General features: G+C 34.4%; 1 protein-coding gene across 1 annotated transcript; it reads left to right on the plus strand.

Moving 5' to 3' along the window:
- The first annotated feature begins 161 nt into the window (after window positions 1-161).
- Window positions 162-9,711, plus strand: LOC137402297 (ras-related GTP-binding protein A-like). Its single transcript, XM_068088795.1, has 6 exons — window positions 162-208; window positions 3,338-3,401; window positions 5,881-6,039; window positions 7,508-7,635; window positions 8,453-8,532; window positions 9,626-9,711. Exons 1-6 carry the CDS (start codon window positions 162-164, stop codon window positions 9,709-9,711), a joined length of 564 nt encoding a protein of 187 aa, XP_067944896.1.
- The last annotated feature ends 11,601 nt before the right edge of the window (window positions 9,712-21,312 follow it).

Below are 21,312 nucleotides of genomic sequence, written 5' to 3' on the forward strand. Positions count from 1 at the left end.
CCAATTGAATACTCAATGTTTAATCCTTTGGCTTGGTTGTTAGGCTATGTTGACCTATTGAAATAGATTGTCTGAATTGGTGTTTAATATCCCAAATAGTTTGGTAGAAAACGGTTAGGTATGTCAGGAAGAGGTGAAACTGGTTGAACTAGTGGCTGGACATGAACAAAATAGATAGTCAAGGAGACAGCGGCTGGACAAGCAGAGGGTGACTAGCCATTCAGAAAGTAATAAGACACACAGAGTGGTGTGAGATGTGTGAGTGTTTTACAATATCTAAAGGGTTTATGTAATTATCAACCTTATGTAGGTTGTAATGAAATCTCCACTTATTAAATAACTACAGTTTGGTTTGAATTTAATTAAAAACCTTCTGAAGTTCCCTTATTCGCTGGTTGTTTTTAAATTTTTGTCTTCTGGCATTATGCCAATATTTAGATATCAATAATTAAAAGGTTGTTCTATAGTTTACTTATATGTAATGCTACAGTTATACCTAGTCATATGAGTGCCCGACATACGAGATTATTTAGATATGACAAAACTTCTGAACAGATATTTGCTAACAGATACGGATGCAAATGTTAAATACAAGTATATGAAACAGTTCTCCATGTGGTTACTAGTTGGCCACTTATGAAGGGAGAAGCCACTCGTAAAAATAGCATCATTCGGTTTTTAAAACTTGAACTTTTTTAAAAAGTTTTAAATAGGCTTGGTAGAATCGAAGATAAAAGGAAGTCGAAAGCAAGGCAAAAAATTCAAGACCTTAGGGTACGCCTGTTGTTTATGAAACACCAAAATATTATACAACTCACGCAGTAGTAGTGACCGAGCACGAGAACTAAAAGAGAAAAACAAAACATTAAAGACAAGTTTAAATTACGTTTTGTGTAACATAATATGGAAACTTATTGTAATGTGTGTGTATTAAGATGCGTTGATTTAATTAGAATTTTAAAAGTTGTTATGTAACAAAGTGTAACAAAAGTGTGGCTTACCAAACATGTTTCCATCAAGTCTCTTTCACACCACTAATAGCCACTAGAGCCTGTCCTGAAGGTAGGAACTCTGCTCAGTACTGTACATAATATGTTTGCATTTTATTGCATATCATAACCACTAGATAGATATTTGTTATTTTGTGAGTGTATGTAGTGATATAAAACAATTAAAAAAAACCTTTTCATTGTAATTTTCCATAACATTTGGTTTTTGTTTAGTAGGTGGAAACAAATTTATTTCAGTACATAGATTCATAATAATTGTAATTATAAAATATAATAATTTCAATAAATTAACATTTTAATATTTTACACAGTACAAATTGAGTTGAGATACCAGAGAGCTAACATACCAGGTCAGTTTCAGAATGTGGTCTGCAAGCGTGTTGAGGTCTAACTGTAATCGGTTCACTCAGAAGTCTTCATGGTGTCAATAATAACATATATAAATCAGATGCTACCAATCATGTATGTGAGAAATTGGTAAAACTCTAGAGAGTGGAGCATATAGAGAAAACATAGCAGATATAGAGAGCAGCCGCTGTCTAGTAGTCATTGTTATTTATTAGATCTTGTTACTCAGAGCCAGTGCTCACAGGCTAAGACTTACTTTTTGCTATCCAGTTTATGAAATACAAATGTAACAGACACCTTTTATATACTTGTTAGTTCTATAAAACGAATGATATCCTTAATGCCAAATATTACTAAGAATATTTTTTTTAATATTGCCAAGCAAAAGCTGCATAATATTTAATTTTCGCAAATGTTACTCGTGTTATCAAATATGAGCAAACCAAGGGTAGACAAGTCCAATTTCTTTCTCAAAGTATATTAAAAGGTGAATATATGGTCAGATCATCAAGTCAGTATTAGCATTTGTATTAGCATTATGCTGCATTGTATCAGCATTGTTTTTACCATTATGTTGTATCACTTCAGTACTGTTAGTGACATTATGTTGCATTGCATCAGCATTGTTATTAGTATTACGTTGTATTGCATCAGCATTGTTATTAGCATTAAGTTGTACTGCGTCAGCATTGTTATTAGCATTACGTTGTATTGCATCAGCATTGTTATTACCATTATGTTGTATTGCATCAGCATTGTTATTACCATTATGTTGTATTGCATCAGCATTGTTATTACCATTATGTTGTATTGCATCAGCATTGTTATTAGCATTATGTTGTATTGAGTCAGCATTGTTTTTAGCATTATGTTGTATTGCATCAGCATTGTTATTAGCATTATGTTGTACTGCATCAGCATTGTTATTAGCATTATGTTGTATTGAGTCAGCATTGTTATTACCATTATGTTGTATTGCATCAGCATTGTTATGAGCATTATGCTGTATTGAGTCAGCATTGTTTTTAGCATTATGTTGTATTGCATCAGCATTGTTATTAGAATTATGTTGTATTGCATCAACATTGTTGTTAGCAGAATGTTGTATTGAATCAGCATTGTTATTACCATTATGTTGTATTGTATTAGCATTTGTATTGGCATTCAGCATTATTTTTCCCTAATTTCTTTAAACTGCACAGAACACTTTTCTCGAGATGTCAGGTTTAGAAGTTAAAATGGTGAATGCTGAATATGTTAAACAAAAATGAATTTTCTTTCCAAAGACTTTTATTGCTGGCAATGCCGGCCATTAGGCTAATATATTTATAGCATTTTGGGGAAGTCTGGCCCTGTATTTTTTTCTAGTACACTAGTCTTGTGCGTCATTAAAAATTGGCAGGTGTAATAAGCATGTTCACAACTATTCCATAGTATGGCAAAGTGGACGTATGGTGCAGTGGTTAGCGCACCTGTCTGCGAAACCAGTTTAATTCCAGTGCGAAGCAATTTTTTGTTCCAAACCCTATCAAATGCTGTAAGTGTGTATTTTATCGCTAAAACTGGACATACAACAGACCAACAAACACTGATCTATATAGATCAGCAATCGTATTAACGGGTGTTCATGGAATTCCTTTTGTCAGAGGCAGCAGTGAAGTAGTTGCTCACTTGTTACTCAATTTTTGAACTTGTTTTTAATTTCAGTTTTGCTATCTCAATATACACAATAATGTACAATAATGCAAATTTTATTTGCTCAATATATACAATAATGTACAATAATGCAAATTTTTTTTGCTCAATATGTACAATAATGTACAATAATGCAAATTTTATTTGCAGGGTATTACTAGACATTTTGTTTGTAGGCTACCTTTGATTTCACATCAATTGTGGGCGATAATCTGAACCTAGTCATTTGTATCAGTTACTTCCACAACTGTTCACTTCCGTACTACCTTGTTCTGTTATTTCAGACGGGAGGCCTTTATGGAGCAATACTTTGTGAGCCAAAGAGATAGCATATTCAAACACGTAGAGGTAACTCGCTTATCTCTAACAGTGTCGGTTTATTTATTCTTTTAAACCGTTGTGAGATTAATTAAGTCTCAGAGATTTGACCTCTTTTCATCGAAAGTTGACATTCATGTTCAAAGTCAATTCAAAAGTGGCACATGTTATTTTAGGCCATATAGCCCGCAATTTGTAACAAAACTAGAATTTAAAACAGGTCATGTTGTTACTGTTTTATGTTCTTTTTATCATCCCTTTTCCTTTAAAGATGAACTCACATAAAATTTTAGAAGGTTTTATCAAAAATTATCAATGTTTTTCTATTTATTGCAATTGTTTTTGATGTTTGAGGTGATCTGACTGCCGTGATGTTTCAAGATTAAAATTGACAAAGCTTCATTGTGGTTAAAAAAAATTTCAGATTCAAATGAATGTACAATTATGACATCACTTCAGCTACGATATCAACGGAATAGAAACGTGTAATGCTGCAACTTGAACACAAAAGTGTGGCAGACGTTGCATTTACTTTATTTACTCCTATATGCCTTATACTGTCTTGTCCTTTTAAATATCGTGATTCGTCTCCCCTGTCTGTTGTATATGCTTATTTCTTATTACTCTGTACGTTTTTAATCGGTGATGCCAATAATTATTTAATCATATTTATACTTCTTTTTATATTATTATTGTTATATTCAGTTTCGACCGTGTGCTATGTTTTTACTTGTTTTTGTACATATCCACATTTTATATGGTAGTAAATTGGGTGACTTGGCAAGATGGGCCAGGCACCCAGTGGAGTTGTGAATGCCTCTGTTGTACATTGATTGTGGCAGTTACAGTCAAATACAAACTTATTCACATTAGCTCGTACACTCTTTCTCTGCCTGAAACAGGGGTGGATTGCAGTAGCCAGTTAAGGGAAGGCGCTTGACCTTAACAATAGTTTGATATCAATAACACCGCAGCAGTAGATTTAGTGACATAATTTTAGCATGTTTCTCCTAATTATTTTACCTATGATCAAGTTTTGTCAATTTTAATCTTGAAACATCTTGGCAGTCAGATCACCTCAATTATCAAAAGCAATTACAAAAGATTGAGAAAGACTGATATTTTCTGATAGTCTACAAACCCCTTTGTAAGTCCACCTTCATGGAGATTTTGGACTTATCGGTCCTCTTAACATCTCGACAACCGCAATGCCTGGATACCATTAATATTAAAATACCGCTGCATCTCCAGCATGATTCCATCAGTCATATTTTTATGGTAGCACCTGTGCATCTTTGTCATAAAGGTTTTGACCTATCTCTAATACGCAACCAAAATATGGGAAATAGAAATTGAAATTTTAATCAAAAATTAAAAGTACGTCCTATTTCAGGGTTATTGTTTAGATGTTGCAAGTGTCTTCTTAAATACATTTTACTACTCATTTATAATTCTTATCTAAACTCCAAACTAACTTACTGCGTTGATGTGTAGAGAAATGCTCCAGCTGTGTACTTAAATCCTTTATTTCTCTTTCAAAAAAGGCTAGTTCATATTATTTGTGAAAAAGATTTTCTATATCGTAATAAAGAGCTTTTTCATATCTTAAAACTTGTTGACAGTTTTTGGTTATATAAATATCGTACTTTGCCTCATGCTTTTATAGCAATTCAAGATTTTTTTCAAAACATTGTGCCTGTAAAAATTACGAGACAAAGTTTTATAAATAGGCCCATTCCACCATCTAGCTCCACTGCCAGTCATCAAAAAACAACATATCAAGAATCAGCGATTTGGAATCAACAACCTATATATGTTAAAAACATAGGACCATTTTAGAATTTAAAAGTAGTCTAAGAGTTAATCTTCTGGAGCGGGAGTGAGAGTCTTTTTTCTGCTATCATCTAATTGGGCTGTGCATTGACCGGTTCACCGTTGCCTATAGGCCTCATCATCACCTCCTTTGTTATATTTATTGTTCATAATTAGAAATTAATTATACAATCTTATGTTGACAACCATGTGATGTGTTTATTACTTTAATTTTTCGTTCCATTTTCCTATTGATGAAATGAACAAACAAAATCTTAGCAAGTCCATGTTAAGGCCCGTACACACTATCGCTCAAATCAACATTTAGCTGTGCGATGGACAGCAATGATTAGCTGTTTTTATGCCATCATCAACGATAAGGTGTTGACACTATGAGTGATTATCTGTAGGTGATCGCTAACCAACAACCAATTAGAAATTACGAAACTGCATTGGCAATATCACGAGTCCTTTTGTTGTCAGCCAATCAAGATGCTAAAAGTTGCGATCATCGGTTTCAAACTTAAACATGTTGAAAGTCCATCACATCGTCGCTAGCAACAGTTACGTGGGCTGCTCATTGCAAAATGACATCATAGCAGCCCATCGTTTCAGGCAATCGCACAGCTAATTGTCGATTTAAGCGATGGTGTGCACTGGCTTTTAAGCTAATTATAATATTGCCAACTTTTTGCAGGCATTAATATATGTGTTTGACGTGGAAAGCCAGGAGCTTGAGAAAGATATGCACTACTACCAAAGCTGTTTGGACGCCCTTCTTACTCATTCCAAAGATGCCAGAATATTCTGTCTAGTGCACAAGATGGACCTGGTTCAGGAAGACCAACGTGACCAGGTATAAAGGTTTTCCTGCGGAACTGAGTTCACTAGATTTATTGAAATGACAGACTTCTTAAGAACCGAGTTTAATGCTTGATTATAAGTTGAAATCTTCATAAACCATTTGGATAAGGTTTACAATGGAGGAATGAGTGGTTGATTTAGTCAAATCAGGATGATTTGCTTTTGAAAATTCATGGTAAACTAGTAGCCTTAGATGACTTAGGCTATTTTATGTAAATGAGATATCTTATATCTTATTGCATGCAATATAATTTGGAAATTACAGTCAAACCAGAGCTCCATGATTTTAATGCATTTTGGGACTGAGCTCATATGTCAATTTTCTCGAATCCCTAAGCCCTACTTCCTATATAAAACAGCTAAATACATATTAATGTGTTCCCACCTTTGAAAAACACCTAAAAGAAGGATATTATGATGGAAAACCGTGTTTTAGTTGTTTTAATTTACTACCTATGTTCACAAAGTGAAAATTACTATGTGGTTATGGCCCGCAATAAAATTCAAATTGACGTGGAAAGCCAGGAGCTTGAGAAAGATATGCACTACTACCAAAGCGGTTTGGACGCCCTTCTTACCCATTCCAAAGATGCCAGAATATTCTGACGTCATAGCAGCCCATCGTTTCAGTCAATCGCGCAGCTAATTGTCGGTTTGAGCGATGGTGTGCACTGGCTTTTTTAACTTATGCATTTATCTTAACTTATTTGCTGCGGGCACGCCGCTTTAGCAACATCTGGCATCATTTATTACAGACCAAAGCCATTTTAGAAACCACTTGGTAGGAAAAAGTGGTATTGTTTAACATGTACTCGAAGTAGATGCCCAGCTGTGTATGCTGACTTTTTAATGCTTGTAAATTGTGCTGAACAGCACAATTTACAAGCATTAAAAAGCCAGCATACACAGGATTGTTTTTGTACCAGCAATTGAAGCAGAAATTGTAACATTACAATTTCTGTTTCAATTGCTGGTACAAAAACAATCCTCACAGGATCACTTTTTCAACTCCCTTTAATTGCATTTGATGTAAACTGGATATCTATGACTACTAGTATGCTGGCAGTCCCGCGCACCTTTTAGGATCATCTTGTGTAGTAATTATGTGCACAATTATTCTGTGATGCTGTAAGGTGGTCAAGTGGTGCAGATAGTAGCGCTTGGCTAGGGATCTAATACTCGGGTTCAATTCTTGTGTAGTGCAGTCATTTTTTTCTAGCACTGGCTTCAGGCATAGGGACACGCTTCTTATGGTAGTAAATATTAGGAATACAAGCGGTGCATTTACATGACACCTTGGCATGATGAACATCTAGACTCTGACTTTGAGTTGCTGCAACATGGCTGCTGAGATTTTAGTTGAAGAGGGATTAGAATGAGGTAGAAATTAAGAGGGTAACATTTAAGCAAGGTCTGAGAGTTTGGTTTGTGAGGTTACCATCTGGACGTGTTATTTTCAGGTAATATCACACTGTACTCTGAGGGAACACAGGGATAGCCATAGGTTTGAGAAGATTTCCAACATCATCAAACAATTCAAACTGAGTTGCAGCAAGTTGGCTGCATCATTTCAGAGCATGGAAGTCAGGTCAGTGTAGCATGCCATACTCTCTCCCTCTCTCTCTCTCTCCGTTCCCCCTTCTCTCTCTCTTCCTTTCTCTCTCTCTCTTCCCCTTCCTTTCTCTCTCCCCATTCTCTCTCTCCCCCTTCCTCTCTCCTCCTTCCTCTCCCCCTTCCTCTCTTCCTCAGGTGAGTATAGCATGCCATACTCTCTCCCTCCCTCTCTCTCCGTTCCCCCTTCTCCCTCTCTTCCCCTCTCTCTCTCTTCCCCTTCCTTTCTCTCTCCCCATTTTCTCTCTCCCCCTTTCTCCCTCCTCCCTCTCCCCCTTCCTCCCCTTCTTCTCTCCCCCTTCCTCTCTTCCCCCCTTCCTCTCTTCCCCCCTTCCTCTCTCTCTCTCTCTCTCTCTCTCTCTCTCTCTCTCTCTCTCTCTCTCCCCCTCTCCCTTCATCCTCCCTTCATCCCTCTCCCTTTCTTTCCTTCCCTCTCTCTGTCTTTGTCTCTGAGTAGCACACCCTGTGAGGATGATAATCTTCCTGTAACCATGCCTTTTTTGACAGGTTTCAACGGTGGATTGCCTTCTGTTGGGTGTTTTTTTTTTAGACGACATCTTTAGCTAGCGGGCTATTGGCTCTTAGAGGATCTCCTCCATGCTATGTCAGGTTTAATTTTTAGTATTGCAGGAGTGCTAGCCACCCTCTTCATCCATGCTGGAGCGCATATGGGGGAGCCGGTTTAGTCACCAACTACCCATACTCATCGGTGGATAAACCTTGAGCATCGTTTGCTGTTTGTCAAACTAAATTCACAGGGCTTGCTTAACATGTAATCTTGTGTTTTTTTGTAGAAATGGAAAGTTCACGGCATTTATTGACCTCTTCACCTCTAACGCATATATAATGTTGATCATGTTCGACGTAACAATATGTAAGTTTGTATGGCTGTCATCTGTTCACATACACCCTACATATTTTATGGTGGCCATGTTTGAAGCTAGGATCAGCAGCCAGAATTGTGTTATTACTTTCATACCTAAGGGTTTGTTTTGTCTCAGATGTTTTATACCAAGGTCACACTTACCGAAATTTGAACTGGAGACAAACCGTGATCCAATTTGTTTTTTCTTGATGTTTCTGGAAACATCATCTTTAATTGATGCAACCTTTGATCTACTTGAAGTTTTAAAATATTTTTTTTACCTAATGGTTGAATATATAAGAACCTAATAAATAATAACAGAATTATTGAACAGTAGCTTCAACAATCAAAGAAATGGGGTTGTTCACTATGAAAAAGGTAACAACCTGGAATTTAGTTTGTAACCTACTTTTAACACACACTGATAAACATAGGTATTTTCATTAATTTTGAAAAATATTTATGTAGAATTGTTTGTCAGATGTGTTAAAAAGTCTACAAGCTACTTTTCGATTTGAAAAAAAATTGGTGGCCATTGTGTTTCAGGGTTTTCATTGTTGGTAGAAGCAAAGGATCATTTTCCTCTGAAGTGTATCTATGAACCCAAATCTCTTAGCTTTTATTCTGGTCTGAACGCAATGAAGGCCAAGGCCAGTAACTTTAAAGCCAGAAGGGAAGGCAATCAAGTTAATTCTAAAATAAAATCTTTTTTTTAATTGTAAAAATTGTAAATCTTTTTTAAATTCTACAAAGGGTCAGAGCTGAAAAGAAAGGCCTACGTAATTATAAGGTTTTCAAATTTGCATTTACTAATAGATTAACGTCTAAGTTCATCATGATAAAGTTAACACTGGTCTCTAAACCAAATTTTGCTTCTTCTTTATTACAATTTTTTCAATTTTTGCAGAACAGCTATAGCATTTACTGCTTGAGTTTGTTTGGTTTCATCGCTGTCAATCTGTAACTTTTACATAGTATGGTGTATTTTTTCTGAAGCAAGTTGTTGTACGCATAGTTTGTGGAGAATTTTAGGATATCCTTGGCAAAGTATGAGTTGGTAGTTTTAAGAGATGTTATGTAATTTATGATTTGGTGGTTTTAGCATCAGCAGCCACTTTAATGAACATCAAGAATGCCAGGAAACACTTTGAAAGGTTAGAAAAACCAGAAGAGATTGCACGGCGATAGTCCACTGTTATTCTCATACAGGTTAGTTGTTAGTAGTGATCAATAAGAGTCGAAACTTCAATCTGCTTCTAAGCTGGCTATGTTTCCAATCTCACATCAGCAATCATGGTTGCTGTAAGGATATTGACTCCCAAGATGATAACATATGGTCTACTTACCTTCATGTCTCAAGCATTGTTATACAGCATTTTGAAATGATTAAGAACAGCAGTTCAATGCATTTCACTTGTATTTGCGCAAAAAATATTTATTGATACAGTCATGTAAATAAATGTATTTCCATATGTACAAACTGAAAGCTTGTGTTACGGAAAGCTCTTACTAAAAATTCACTACACAAAATTCAAACTCGCTTGCTTTTAACGTATCAAAGGTTTTATATAATTCATTTTCATCGCATTCAAAAGTTAAAAAAATCTTCTTTTATTCTTAAGAGCAAACTAATTTCATGCAGTCTAGGAGGTCAGCGGTGTATGCTGATGTTTCTTAAGTATGAAAGGTTATGTCGAATTTTTTTTTAAACATTTTGCAAACAACTTTTTTGGTTCATCAACTCATCAGTTATTCAGCGGTAAACATTTTTAAATACTTATTTTACTAAAACCCTAATAAATGTGTTAAACTATTAAAAATCATGATTCTAAGTATACATTACGAACTATAGAATATTTACAATAGTGTAATGCACAGTTTGGTGAAACCATATAGATCTAGTATTATAATGATGATGCGAAAATTTTGGTGAAATGTTTCTTTTTCTTCAGGCTGTAAGGTAAAAAAAATAATGTAATAAAAGTATTAACTGGCACTTAAACGTACTGCTGCAGGTATCAAGTTTCATTTCAGGCACTTATTCTACTTCTGCATGCTTCTGTTTCTGTAAGTTTTAAATCCATGTTTGGTTTTGGTATCCTTCGTCTAGCCATTAAAATTTCGTGAAAATATTATTATTACTTTTATTGTCATTTCGTTATAATTGAATGAGTTCCATGCTTAAGTATGTTTTATTTTCCTACTCATATATTTTATTGCACCTTGCATGTTCTATGATATCTTGTATTATATGATACCTTGTATGATATCCTGTATGATCCCTGGCGTACTATCTCATACAATATTTTGTATTATACCAGCTCTAGTTACTAGTATAATCACTCGTATAATCTCATGTGTAATGACTGTATAATCACCTGCATATATTATTCATTTCACAATTCCTTCTACCACGCCTTTGACAATTATTTGTACCATACCTTTTATAGTCACTTGTACAATACTCTAAATAAACACGGGTGCTATAAGCTATGTACATTTTTTACAAATTTTCACAATTTGTACAATTTGTTTCATAATCACTTGAGTGATTTTTTGTATAGAATTTTCCTTATACATTCATATTTGCAGCTTATTGTGTATTACTTGTCCAATCAATAAGTCTTATTAAATTATTTACAATCTACAAACATTCATACAAATTTTGATGTATTAGCTATAAATAACATATATAGCATATATATCGTATATGAATAGTGTAAATGAACTGTATATATATCTTAAAGTTTATCGTCTGTCGTTCGGGCTGCCCAGCTATAGTGGGTAGTATCTAGCAATGGAAAATTCGTAATGTAGAAGAATTGATCTCAGAACTTTCCATTCACCAGACAATAAAGTAACCCTTGAGCTATGTGAGATGCAATGAATTCTTAAAATGTGTAGAATGTGTAATAATGAATGTGAATAATGAATTTCTTAAAATGTGTAAAAAGAATGTGTATCAAAACAAGTAGAAAATAAAGTTTATCAAAAAGGTATAAAATAAATGTTCATTAACTATAACTATCTGTTGCTGGTAATCACTGACATGTGTGGACGCTGTGGGCATACAATCATTGCCACTAGTAAAAGAATCATCACTTACATTTCGAACCTCACCTACAAGAAACAGCATAACGATAATAATAATTATTATATAAAAACGGCATAATTTTATGGCTTCCAAATTTCTTGCACAACAATATCTAAAAGTAAATGGATTTACTATGCCATTTGTATCTATCAAAACTATAAAAAGTTATATCAGCTAGAAAAAAAATTTCAAAATAAAAAAATATATTAATTCAAAAATTCTGCTGTAGTACATTTAGAACTTACCTTATGCTGCTAATAATTTATCATTCTGTTGTTGTGAATCGTTTTCATTGCTGAATTTTTCATCTGAACTTATATTTATGTTAGAAGGACTCAGAAATCTAGCAACGGCTTTCGGTAAATGTACTCAAAATGGCGACCTCCAGAGTTGAAGAAGTTAAAATCTAACACAGGATTGGCCTGGTAGAATGTCTTTATCCAATCACAATTCTGGTATCAAAATAAACAACGGACTCTTATATTTTGAAATAAAGCTCTAAAAATGATCTACATATAATGAGTATCAATAAAGTTACTCAGAATGTGTCCCGAAATAGTTGGTCTCAAGCCAAAGGGAACACAACTTCTCCCGAAACAGTAAAGATCAGGACTGAAAGGGTTAAGAGCTTTAGCATATCATAAGTGATGTCAAGGATTTCTGAGAATGCAGTAAACATCAAGCAGCGTTCACGAAAAAAATAGCTTACTTTTTACCCTACTAAAAGCATTTAGTTAGCGATACATGGGAGCTTCTAATCTTCTTCAATCTATATTATAAGAATAATCCTGAACAAACATAACAGTAAGGCAAATGTACCAGCCAGCATTATCGATTTCAAGTGACACTAACGGAAAATAACATTTTAAAATAATTGTTCAGTTTATAGGATATTTCCATCTAGTTTAAAAGGTGTTAACATGCGCTTGAGAGTCGATAGGACACGTCCTATTCCTGCTTAGTGCAATACTTGACACCTCAAAACCAAATGAAAAATATAGATTTTTTCTTAAAATGAAATTATTCCTTGGCCTTGTATTATTGGAAACCAAAAAATGTTATTTTAGTGTCAGAAGGTTGTTCTAATTGGAATCACAACTGGTCATTTGGGCGACTGATTCCTGAAGCAGAGCAACACCATCGTCCATCGGTGAGGTAAGTGAAAATTTAACATGGCTTTGTATTGTCAACGTTTTCATAAATTCCTAACTGGTTTTGAATTTAAAATGTTTTCGAAGATATATTTTCAATATCTGCATCTATAATAGTCTCAGCATTAGGCCCGGTGACGCCGAGAACTTTTTCATTTTCATTCTGATAGCCAGCAGTTTCCTATACTTGAGATAATCAATTTTGTGTAAACTGAAATGACTGTAAAAGTTTTAGTGTTTCTGCTTTCTATTTAAAAACCTTGACTGAAAAGTATATATACTAACATAAGGTTTGTGTGATAGTTTTACTTTTATGTTGATCTTCTAATGGTAACAGATAAAAGTAGCAAAAAGAAAAAAGCTTCATAAAAATCCTAAAGTGAATGTGAAAGTTAATGCAATGTCACAACAAACAGTAACATATTTTGGTATCACTTGGGAGCTTTTGGTTATGCTGCAACATCTCATAAGTGATGTCAAAAAATTTACAAAATGAAAAAAAACATAAAACAGCCATCATAGAAAAAATTGGCTGACTTTGTACTCTAATCAAAGCATTTAGTTAACAATATATGAAATAATCCAATTTTCTTCAAGCTATGTTACCAGAGTATTTTTGAACAAACATATATCTGTAGGGCAGCATAAAAAGCCAAAAATTATCAATTTTATGTGACACTAAGGGAAAATAACACTTTAAAATAATTGTTCAGTTTATAGAATACTTCCATCTAGTTTAAGAGGCGTTAACAGGTGCTTGAGAGTCGGTAGGACACAACTTATTCCTGCTTAGTGTAATACTTGACACCACAAAACCAAATGAAAAATATAGATTTTTTCTTATAATGAAATGAAACCTAGATTTTGTGTTATTGGAAACCAAAACTGTTAATTTAGAGTCGGAAGGTTGTTCTAGTTGGAATCACAACCGATCATTTGGGCAGCTGGTTCGTGAAGCAGAGCGGCACCAGCAGAGAGGTATGTGAGAACATAACATGGCTTTGCAATTGTCAACGTTTTAATGAATTCCTAACTGGTTGTGATAATAGAAATGTATTTAAAGATAATATTTCAGTATTTGCATATATTACGGTCTCGGCAGTATTGCAGTTCAGTGATGCCGGGAGCTATTTCATTTTCAATCCGATAGCCAAAAATTTACTTGAAATCATCATTTTTCTGTAAACTAGAATGATGGTAAAAGTTATAGTGTTTTTGCTTTCAATTTAAAAAGCTGAACTGAAAAGTATATATAATAACATAAGGTTTGTGTGATAGTTGTAACGTTAGGTTGAACAGCTGATGGTAACAGATAAAAATGGCAAAAAAAAGAGAGATTCATAAAAATCCAAAAGTAAATGTTAAAGTTTATGCGATGTCACAACAAACAATAACATAATCTGGAATTATTACTTGAGAGCTTTTTTATGCAGTAACATCTCATGAGTACTGTTAAAAGATTTTGAAAATGGAAAAATACCAAACGGCATTCATGAAAAAGAATTAGCTGATTTTCCACCCTTGCTACAGCATTTAATTAGCAATGAGAAGAAGCTTTAAGCTTTCTTCAAGCTATATGTATGTTATACAAATATATTGAATAAAAAAATAGAATATTCTTAAACAAACATATAACAGTATGGCTGCCTAAGCAGTCAAGCATTATCGGTTTTAAGTGGCACTAACTGAAAACAACATTTTAAAATAATTGTGAAGTGTATAGAATATTTCCATCTAGTTTAAAAGGTTAACTAATGGTGCTTGGAACTCAATAAGAGACAAATTATTACCGCTAAGCTTAGTATAATACTTGACACAAAAAAAAACCAAATAAAAATATAGGTTTTCTGTTGAAATGAAGTTAAACCTAGGTTTTGAATTATTGAAAACCCAAAATGTTACTTTAGTGTCTGAAGGTTGTTTTAATTCAAATAGCCGTTCGAGCGACTGGTTCATGAACCAGAGCAGCACCATTAGAGAGGTTAATGAAAATGTAACATTGTTTTGCATTGTCAACGTTTTAATGAATTCCTAATCAGTTTTGTAAATACAAATGCATTTGAAGATATATAATTTTGTAGTTGCATATATTACAGTCTCATTAGTAGACCCAGTGATGCCCAAAACCTTTGTTCATTTTTAATCTGATAGCCTAAAGGTGGATGTTTTTAGAAGCTGGCTTTCGAGAACCAGATAGAACTTTTAAACACCAATAATTTTATATGCAACTATATGCAAGTTTGGATAAAGTTCGTCAAAAATGTGAAAATTTATTGTACTAAAGAATCTCCAGAGACCAATTTACTTTTCCAAACCAGCGAGAACCAAGGACTTCAAGTTGGTAATTAACTGGTATATTTATGTGATAGAAAGTTAGAGCGAAATTGTTTGCAATGGAAGTACTATGCATATCGAAGCTCCTGGAGTAAATGATCAGCTCTGTTCCTGTGGTTCTTTTTGTATGCAAAGGGCCTACCTCTCTAATTTGGAGACTCGCTAGTTCTTTCTGTTTGATCACCAATCAGTTTGGTTCAGCTGTTGTCAGTCTTCTGGTCCGGCCGGGCTACGGTACCGGGGTACGGTTGGGTCGGTCAGGTGTTCTCTCAGTCTCGCTGGACTAAGCTATTTGTTATTTGGTCTACTTGAGTAAAGTTGCTGATTGACGGGTTTCCTTTTGCCCCTCCAGCTGAGCCAAAACCAGAAACTGGTCTGGCTAGCAGCTGCCACATAATCCCACCTATTAAACTTCATGAGTAGCTCTAACCTTATGCTTAGTAGCAACATTAGCAAAGCTCGTAGATAACCTTGTAGGCTCCATTACTCCAAGCGGCCAGTTCTATGCTGTAGTAGTCCCTAGTCTGTTTGATTTGGTTCTTGGTTGGCTGCCTTAATAAGAGTGACCTACGAAACATTGTTACGATGATCTCTACCCTGCTGAAGTTGTCTGGCTCTTTTATGTTAGCATTAATCAACTACAGGGCTTGTGGGCAGACAGCCCGGATCTGCTAAAGATTGATGAAATTTGGTTGCATGCAGCATGATAGGAATGCTTCTGGCTGGGGCAGCACGAGTCGAGTGAGCTCTTGACTGTCTTCTTTTTTATACTATTACTGTTACTATTTTTGTGATCATTTAGCAAAAAGAAAAAATGTACACTGAACCATTTGCTCATCTGTAAGCTATCCTCAATCTTGGAGGGTGTTTTTATCAGTGAGTAGGTCAATGTGGTTTACCACGAGCTTTTATTTGCCACTATTGCGTTCACCCCAATGTTGAAGGACCTAGTCGGGTGACATATGTTACCACTTGCAAGAGAAGAAATAAGTGAAATGCTAAAAAACTTGGTGTCTTCCTTCAAAAATCTGATCATGTACCTACCGATCTCGCACTTATTTCTCTGCTCCATAAGTGTTGCAGTAACTTTGTCCCACATGTCCTGAAACACCTACCGTTCTGTGCGCATGGTTTTTTTAAAAGGCTGAGCCAGTTGAGTGTCCACCTTGGTCAGTTCCAGCCTTAAAGTTAGATTTGCTGTTACCTTTTTAGGTAAGATTTGTTCCTCAATGAACTTTGGCAGGTTCTCTGCTACAGGCAAGTCAGTAGTTAATAGGTTGTTTGCTGTAATAATGCTTGGTATACGAAGGCTACATTGATTTTGCTAGTGACTCATGCCCTCCAGCTGGTCAGTCTTTGTTCAGCTCAAATAGTGTTGACTTTGCTGAAGGAAAAAGCCTGCTTGGTTCAGCAGTTCATTTCCAGGCCAAAAATCTTCTGGTAAAGGTATGAGTAGATCCAGAGGTCAGCATGTCAGCCAGATCTGAATCCTTGGAGAAATCGCTTGCTTTTTGCTAATTTATCAAGTTGACATCCTTCAAGCCAACACAGCTGCAACACCGCCACTCATCTTTCCCCTGATTGCTAGTGATCAGTCTGTCTGTCTCATATTTCTGCTTGTATACATGGCACAAGCTTCCTCATCTACGAGTAGCCTTCTCATTACCAGACACATATGGCTAATAATTTAAAAAATTACCGAGACAACCAGTATCACAGTTTGAATTTTTGACCTGCTGACAAAAAAGCTGTTACAGCTCACCTCCAATTTGTCAGATACCTAAATATAAATGCATTGTTGAGAAGTTTTTATTAACAAATATTTAGTATTTTTTGTTACACAATATTAAAATAAAATAACATTCAGTTTGATTTTCCAAGTTGGAAAGTTTAATTAAAAAGTAATTTCAAAAAGACAAGCATGCTTTTGTTTAGAAACAATGCTAGCTTAATTAAAATTCATTATGAATAAAAGCCATGATGTAAAAAAAATTTTTTTAGCGTTTGAAATCTAAAGTAGAATAAACTTTCCCTACCACAATGTATTATTTACGCTATTTTTGTGCCTTTGAATAGGTTTGTTCAGAGTGCATTGTACATGTATTTTCAGTTGCTGCAGACCGGAATTCAGAATAGATTAGAAATAACCTTAACCTCTCCTGGCGGACAATTTGTTTCTAAGTGGATACCTGCACAATGAGTCTGCTAAACAATACATCTACAGAAAACGTATCAGCAATAAGGCTATGCGCTGGAGAACATAACGCTGCCTACTCATCAATGATAATGTTTTTCAACATTCTCAGTGCCCTTTGCCAATGTAACACATTTATGTATTCTGTTTACTGCTGATTTGTCTAGTAAACGAAACTATTTCTTGATTCTGATCAACTTGACCATAGTTGATATCTTAGCTAGCTGTGATCTAACAGCATCTTACAGTCCCCTGCTTGCACATTTACCTTCACCAGAATTTGAAGTTGTGTCTGCCGTTCTCCAAGGAGTGGCTACAGCTGTTACATCAATTCGTTACAGTCTGTTGGCTCTGGCAAGTTTTGATCGATACTACGCCGTTTGCAAAGCATTTCAATACAGCACTTCAATATTGTCAAACCACATTGGGAAATTTTTGATTCTGGTTTGGATAATCAATCTTGCATTGTCAGGCGCCATATCAACATCCCCTGAAATTGCTTGTATCTTGAATGGAAAAGCTCGATCAAACATTTTTAATTGGAAAGGAATCATTGCTCTTGTTGGTGGACAAGTAAATCTTTCTGTTCCAATTCTGTTGACCACAATTTGGCTGACGGCAGTTTTCAAAGAAATACAAAGAATGAAAAAGCGTACCTTACAGGAAAAAGATCAGATATTGATCAAAACATCTGATTACATCATCGGAACGATTGTAATGCTTTATGCTTCGGCTCTACCGATCATTCTGGTAATGGTTTGCTTTCTTCCTAAATTTCCTAGTAGTCAGCAAATACAATATGTAGCTTCACAGATTGCTGTCTGCCTTCAAACCTTGTACGGTGTTGGTAATATTGCTTTCTATGCTTACCTAAACCCTGAATACAGACTCAAGGTAAAGAAGCTGTGTAAATCTCTTCGTGTGTGCAAAGTTCTTCCTATTGAGGAATAGATTATATCTGGAACTTTTGATTGGATGATTATATGTTTTTGAATATTCGGCTGTATTTCTGTAATATTTTTGTGCTGTGATACAAGGCTAATAATTTCAAGTGGTAGCAATGTTTGCTAATTTCAATCATTTTATACATTAGCAGTTTTTTGTGTATTAAATACTTCAAGTTTAGTCGAGTAATCACATATTTACAAGTGGAATGTTGTTTAAATGTGATTTACTATCAAATTATTGTCCATTGAATAAAATCTTTTCAAATATGAAAATAATTTGAATCACGATCTTCTTAGCTTTTCTCAGTCAGCGAGTTTCATATCACTGTTTTTTTAAACAGTGTTTCATGTAAGACTTGTCATTCCTGTATGTATGCACATAAGTACATATGTTAGGTTCGTACGTTTTTACCAAATTTATATATTTATATATATATATATATATATGATAAGCCTTGATTATTTTATTTCATGGTGTTATTAGAAACCTTTTTAGTAGTCATGAAAGTCTGCCAAACAATATGAGAACTCAATAACCACAAACTATCAAAAATAAAAAAGTTCTTTATTTCATATCATTCAAAAACGGACATTTGTGTTTTAAAATATTTGGTAGCAAACATCACTTTTTTGATAAAAACTTTTTCAAAAGGGTTGACAAGATTTACTGTGTTGAGTAGTTATTAGGTCATGTTTGTAATTTAAAAGCTACATGTATTTGTTGATGCAATGCAAGTAGGTATGGTTTTACAACAAATAAAATAATGTTTTTAGATTTCCTTTTAAAATTTATGTTGTACCGATGAAGTTGATTCCTAATTCTAAAAAATTTTTTTTATGCTTATTTTTTACATTTTTTCACCAATTTTGATATAGGTAGATTTTCTAACTTTGGGAACATGTCTTATATTCAGCTAAACCAGCAAGACCAACAAAGATTTCCCAGTTGTGTATTTTTTACAGACCACTCTTGAATGCAAGTAATCGACAGTCCATAGTAGTCTCTATAGATATTAAATAATACAGGATTTATAATCGGAATACTTTACTTAACAGTATTGAACTGTATTACACAGTGTTATAAAACTTATTTCACTAACAGAGATGCCGAGACCTACGATGACAGTGTCCATTGATGAATGAAATGTGGTAAGGAATTTTTTATGTTCCATAGTTTGTGGATACGTTGTTCTTACATTATTTGGCAAACTTTCAAGACTACTAAAAATGTTCTTAATAGCACCATGAAAAAAAAACAATTAGGGTTATTTGATGTTCGGTTGGATATCAGGAGTTGAGTAATATTGAGTAATTCAATTACTTTAAACGTTGCCTGTCATTAAATGACAGATGCCGAGATTGTAAGACGTCTATAAGCAGTGAGTGCAATTGCTGGCTGGCTCAAGTTTTGTTTATAAAAAACAAATGAATCTAACGTAAACTTTAAGTTAAACGAATTACGTGTCTACAAAAAATTTAAGCTTTATTCTTATTAATAGTCAGAAAAACAGGTAACTTTCAGTTGCAATTTGAAATATAATGATATAATATAAATATAAATATAATAACTTGAAATAACATGAGAAGATGTATTATTAACTTCTAAAAATGTTTTTAGTAGTGTCCACGAGTGACGGACACACAACGATGAGTGTCTTGGTGTCGCTAACAGAATATGTAATGAAGCAATGTGGTACATATTGATGAGGTCAGACTTCCTATGCAAGATTTTTATTTAAAGCTAAAGAAAGTGTCATTAAAGACGTCTAGTAACCCGATAAAAGAACTACCTCAAAAGATATATTCCACTATTTCATATAACTGCTGACCTTGGAGATACCATGCGGCTGACAAATTACCAATATGAGTCATGAAAAAAAGCTTAAGTCATGTTTCGTGAAGTAACACAGGATATGATGCCTTTTTTAACTGACATCACCGCTCATATAGTTGCAGAATCCAATGCATCTTGCATAACCTAGTTGGTAAGATATTTGTTTAGTGAATGTCAGGTCCCGAGATCAAATTCAGCATGGGATGAATGTTTTATTCCAAAGTATTAAAAGCTATAGCTGAACAAACCAAAACACAAACACACACAAACACGCATGCACTTGCGCCCACACACACACAAACTCCCGAACCCGAAAACATGTGAACGCACAGATGCGCAAACTTTGATATTTGTATATAGATTAATATTTAACAAGAGGCGATACAAAGATCAGCTTCAAGAGGCTATAAAGGCCCAAATATTACGTCGTAATGTTTCCATTTATGCTGGCCTATTTCATCTGGCGTTCAGGTACTGCCCATAACAGTCTCTATGTTTCCATGAAGCATCTGCAAAGGTGTGAACAACTCCGAAATGGAAGCGACAAAAACCAATAAGTCCGACAAGTTTTGTCACTCACAAATTTTTATCAATTTTTTTGTATCTGTGAAAGATCTAATCTCCACTCACAAATAACGCAAGAAAAAATGCTGCCCTAGCTATTCCATTTTAAACATTCCTCCACTGTAGTCATATTCTATTTTTAAAGCAGGCTGCTAACCAAGACAAAAGGCCGCACTATGGCCACAGGCAAATAATTCTTTATTTTTTTAAACACTGTCACTTTTTTAACAAATAATATATTTTGAAAAAGATCTATCGTAAACTGAATTATATTGGGATTTTTCGAAATTTGTACGTTAAGACAATGTTCGTTTTATGGGCTTTGACAGGCTTTGGAAGCAAAAGTTTAACAAAGATTTCGTCGCCTTTTTCATACAAATATTTGCAAAGATGAAGCAACATCTAAAGTTATTTCAAAAAATATTCATGCAGATAAATATGTTTTAATGCATTTAATGGGTGCAAGTTTGATCTGCAAATTGTGCAACTGTTTTCTTCGTAAGTTTATTAGCAAACGAAACATAACAACATATTAAAATAAAGGCAAGCCTTACCTTTAAGTAACTAAATTACAATTCATGTAGCCTACTAAGTTGTTCTTGAACAATAAGCTACTAAATTAAAAATGTTTTTACTTTCAAATGAAACCTGAATTGTTTGCCATCACATGT

This window comes from Watersipora subatra, chromosome 8, assembly GCF_963576615.1.
Source record: "Watersipora subatra chromosome 8, tzWatSuba1.1, whole genome shotgun sequence".
Lineage (NCBI taxonomy): Eukaryota > Metazoa > Bryozoa > Gymnolaemata > Cheilostomatida > Watersiporidae > Watersipora > Watersipora subatra.

Coding starts and splice junctions, on each gene's coding strand:
- LOC137402297 (XM_068088795.1), top strand. CDS start 162: ATGAACAAAATAGATAGTCAAGGAGACAGCGGCTGGACAAGCAGAGG. Junction 209..3,337: donor AGCGGCTGGACAAGCAGAGG/GTGACTAGCCAT, acceptor CTGTTATTTCAG/ACGGGAGGCCTTTATGGAGC. Junction 8,533..9,625: donor CATGTTCGACGTAACAATAT/GTAAGTTTGTAT, acceptor TGGTGGTTTTAG/CATCAGCAGCCACTTTAATG.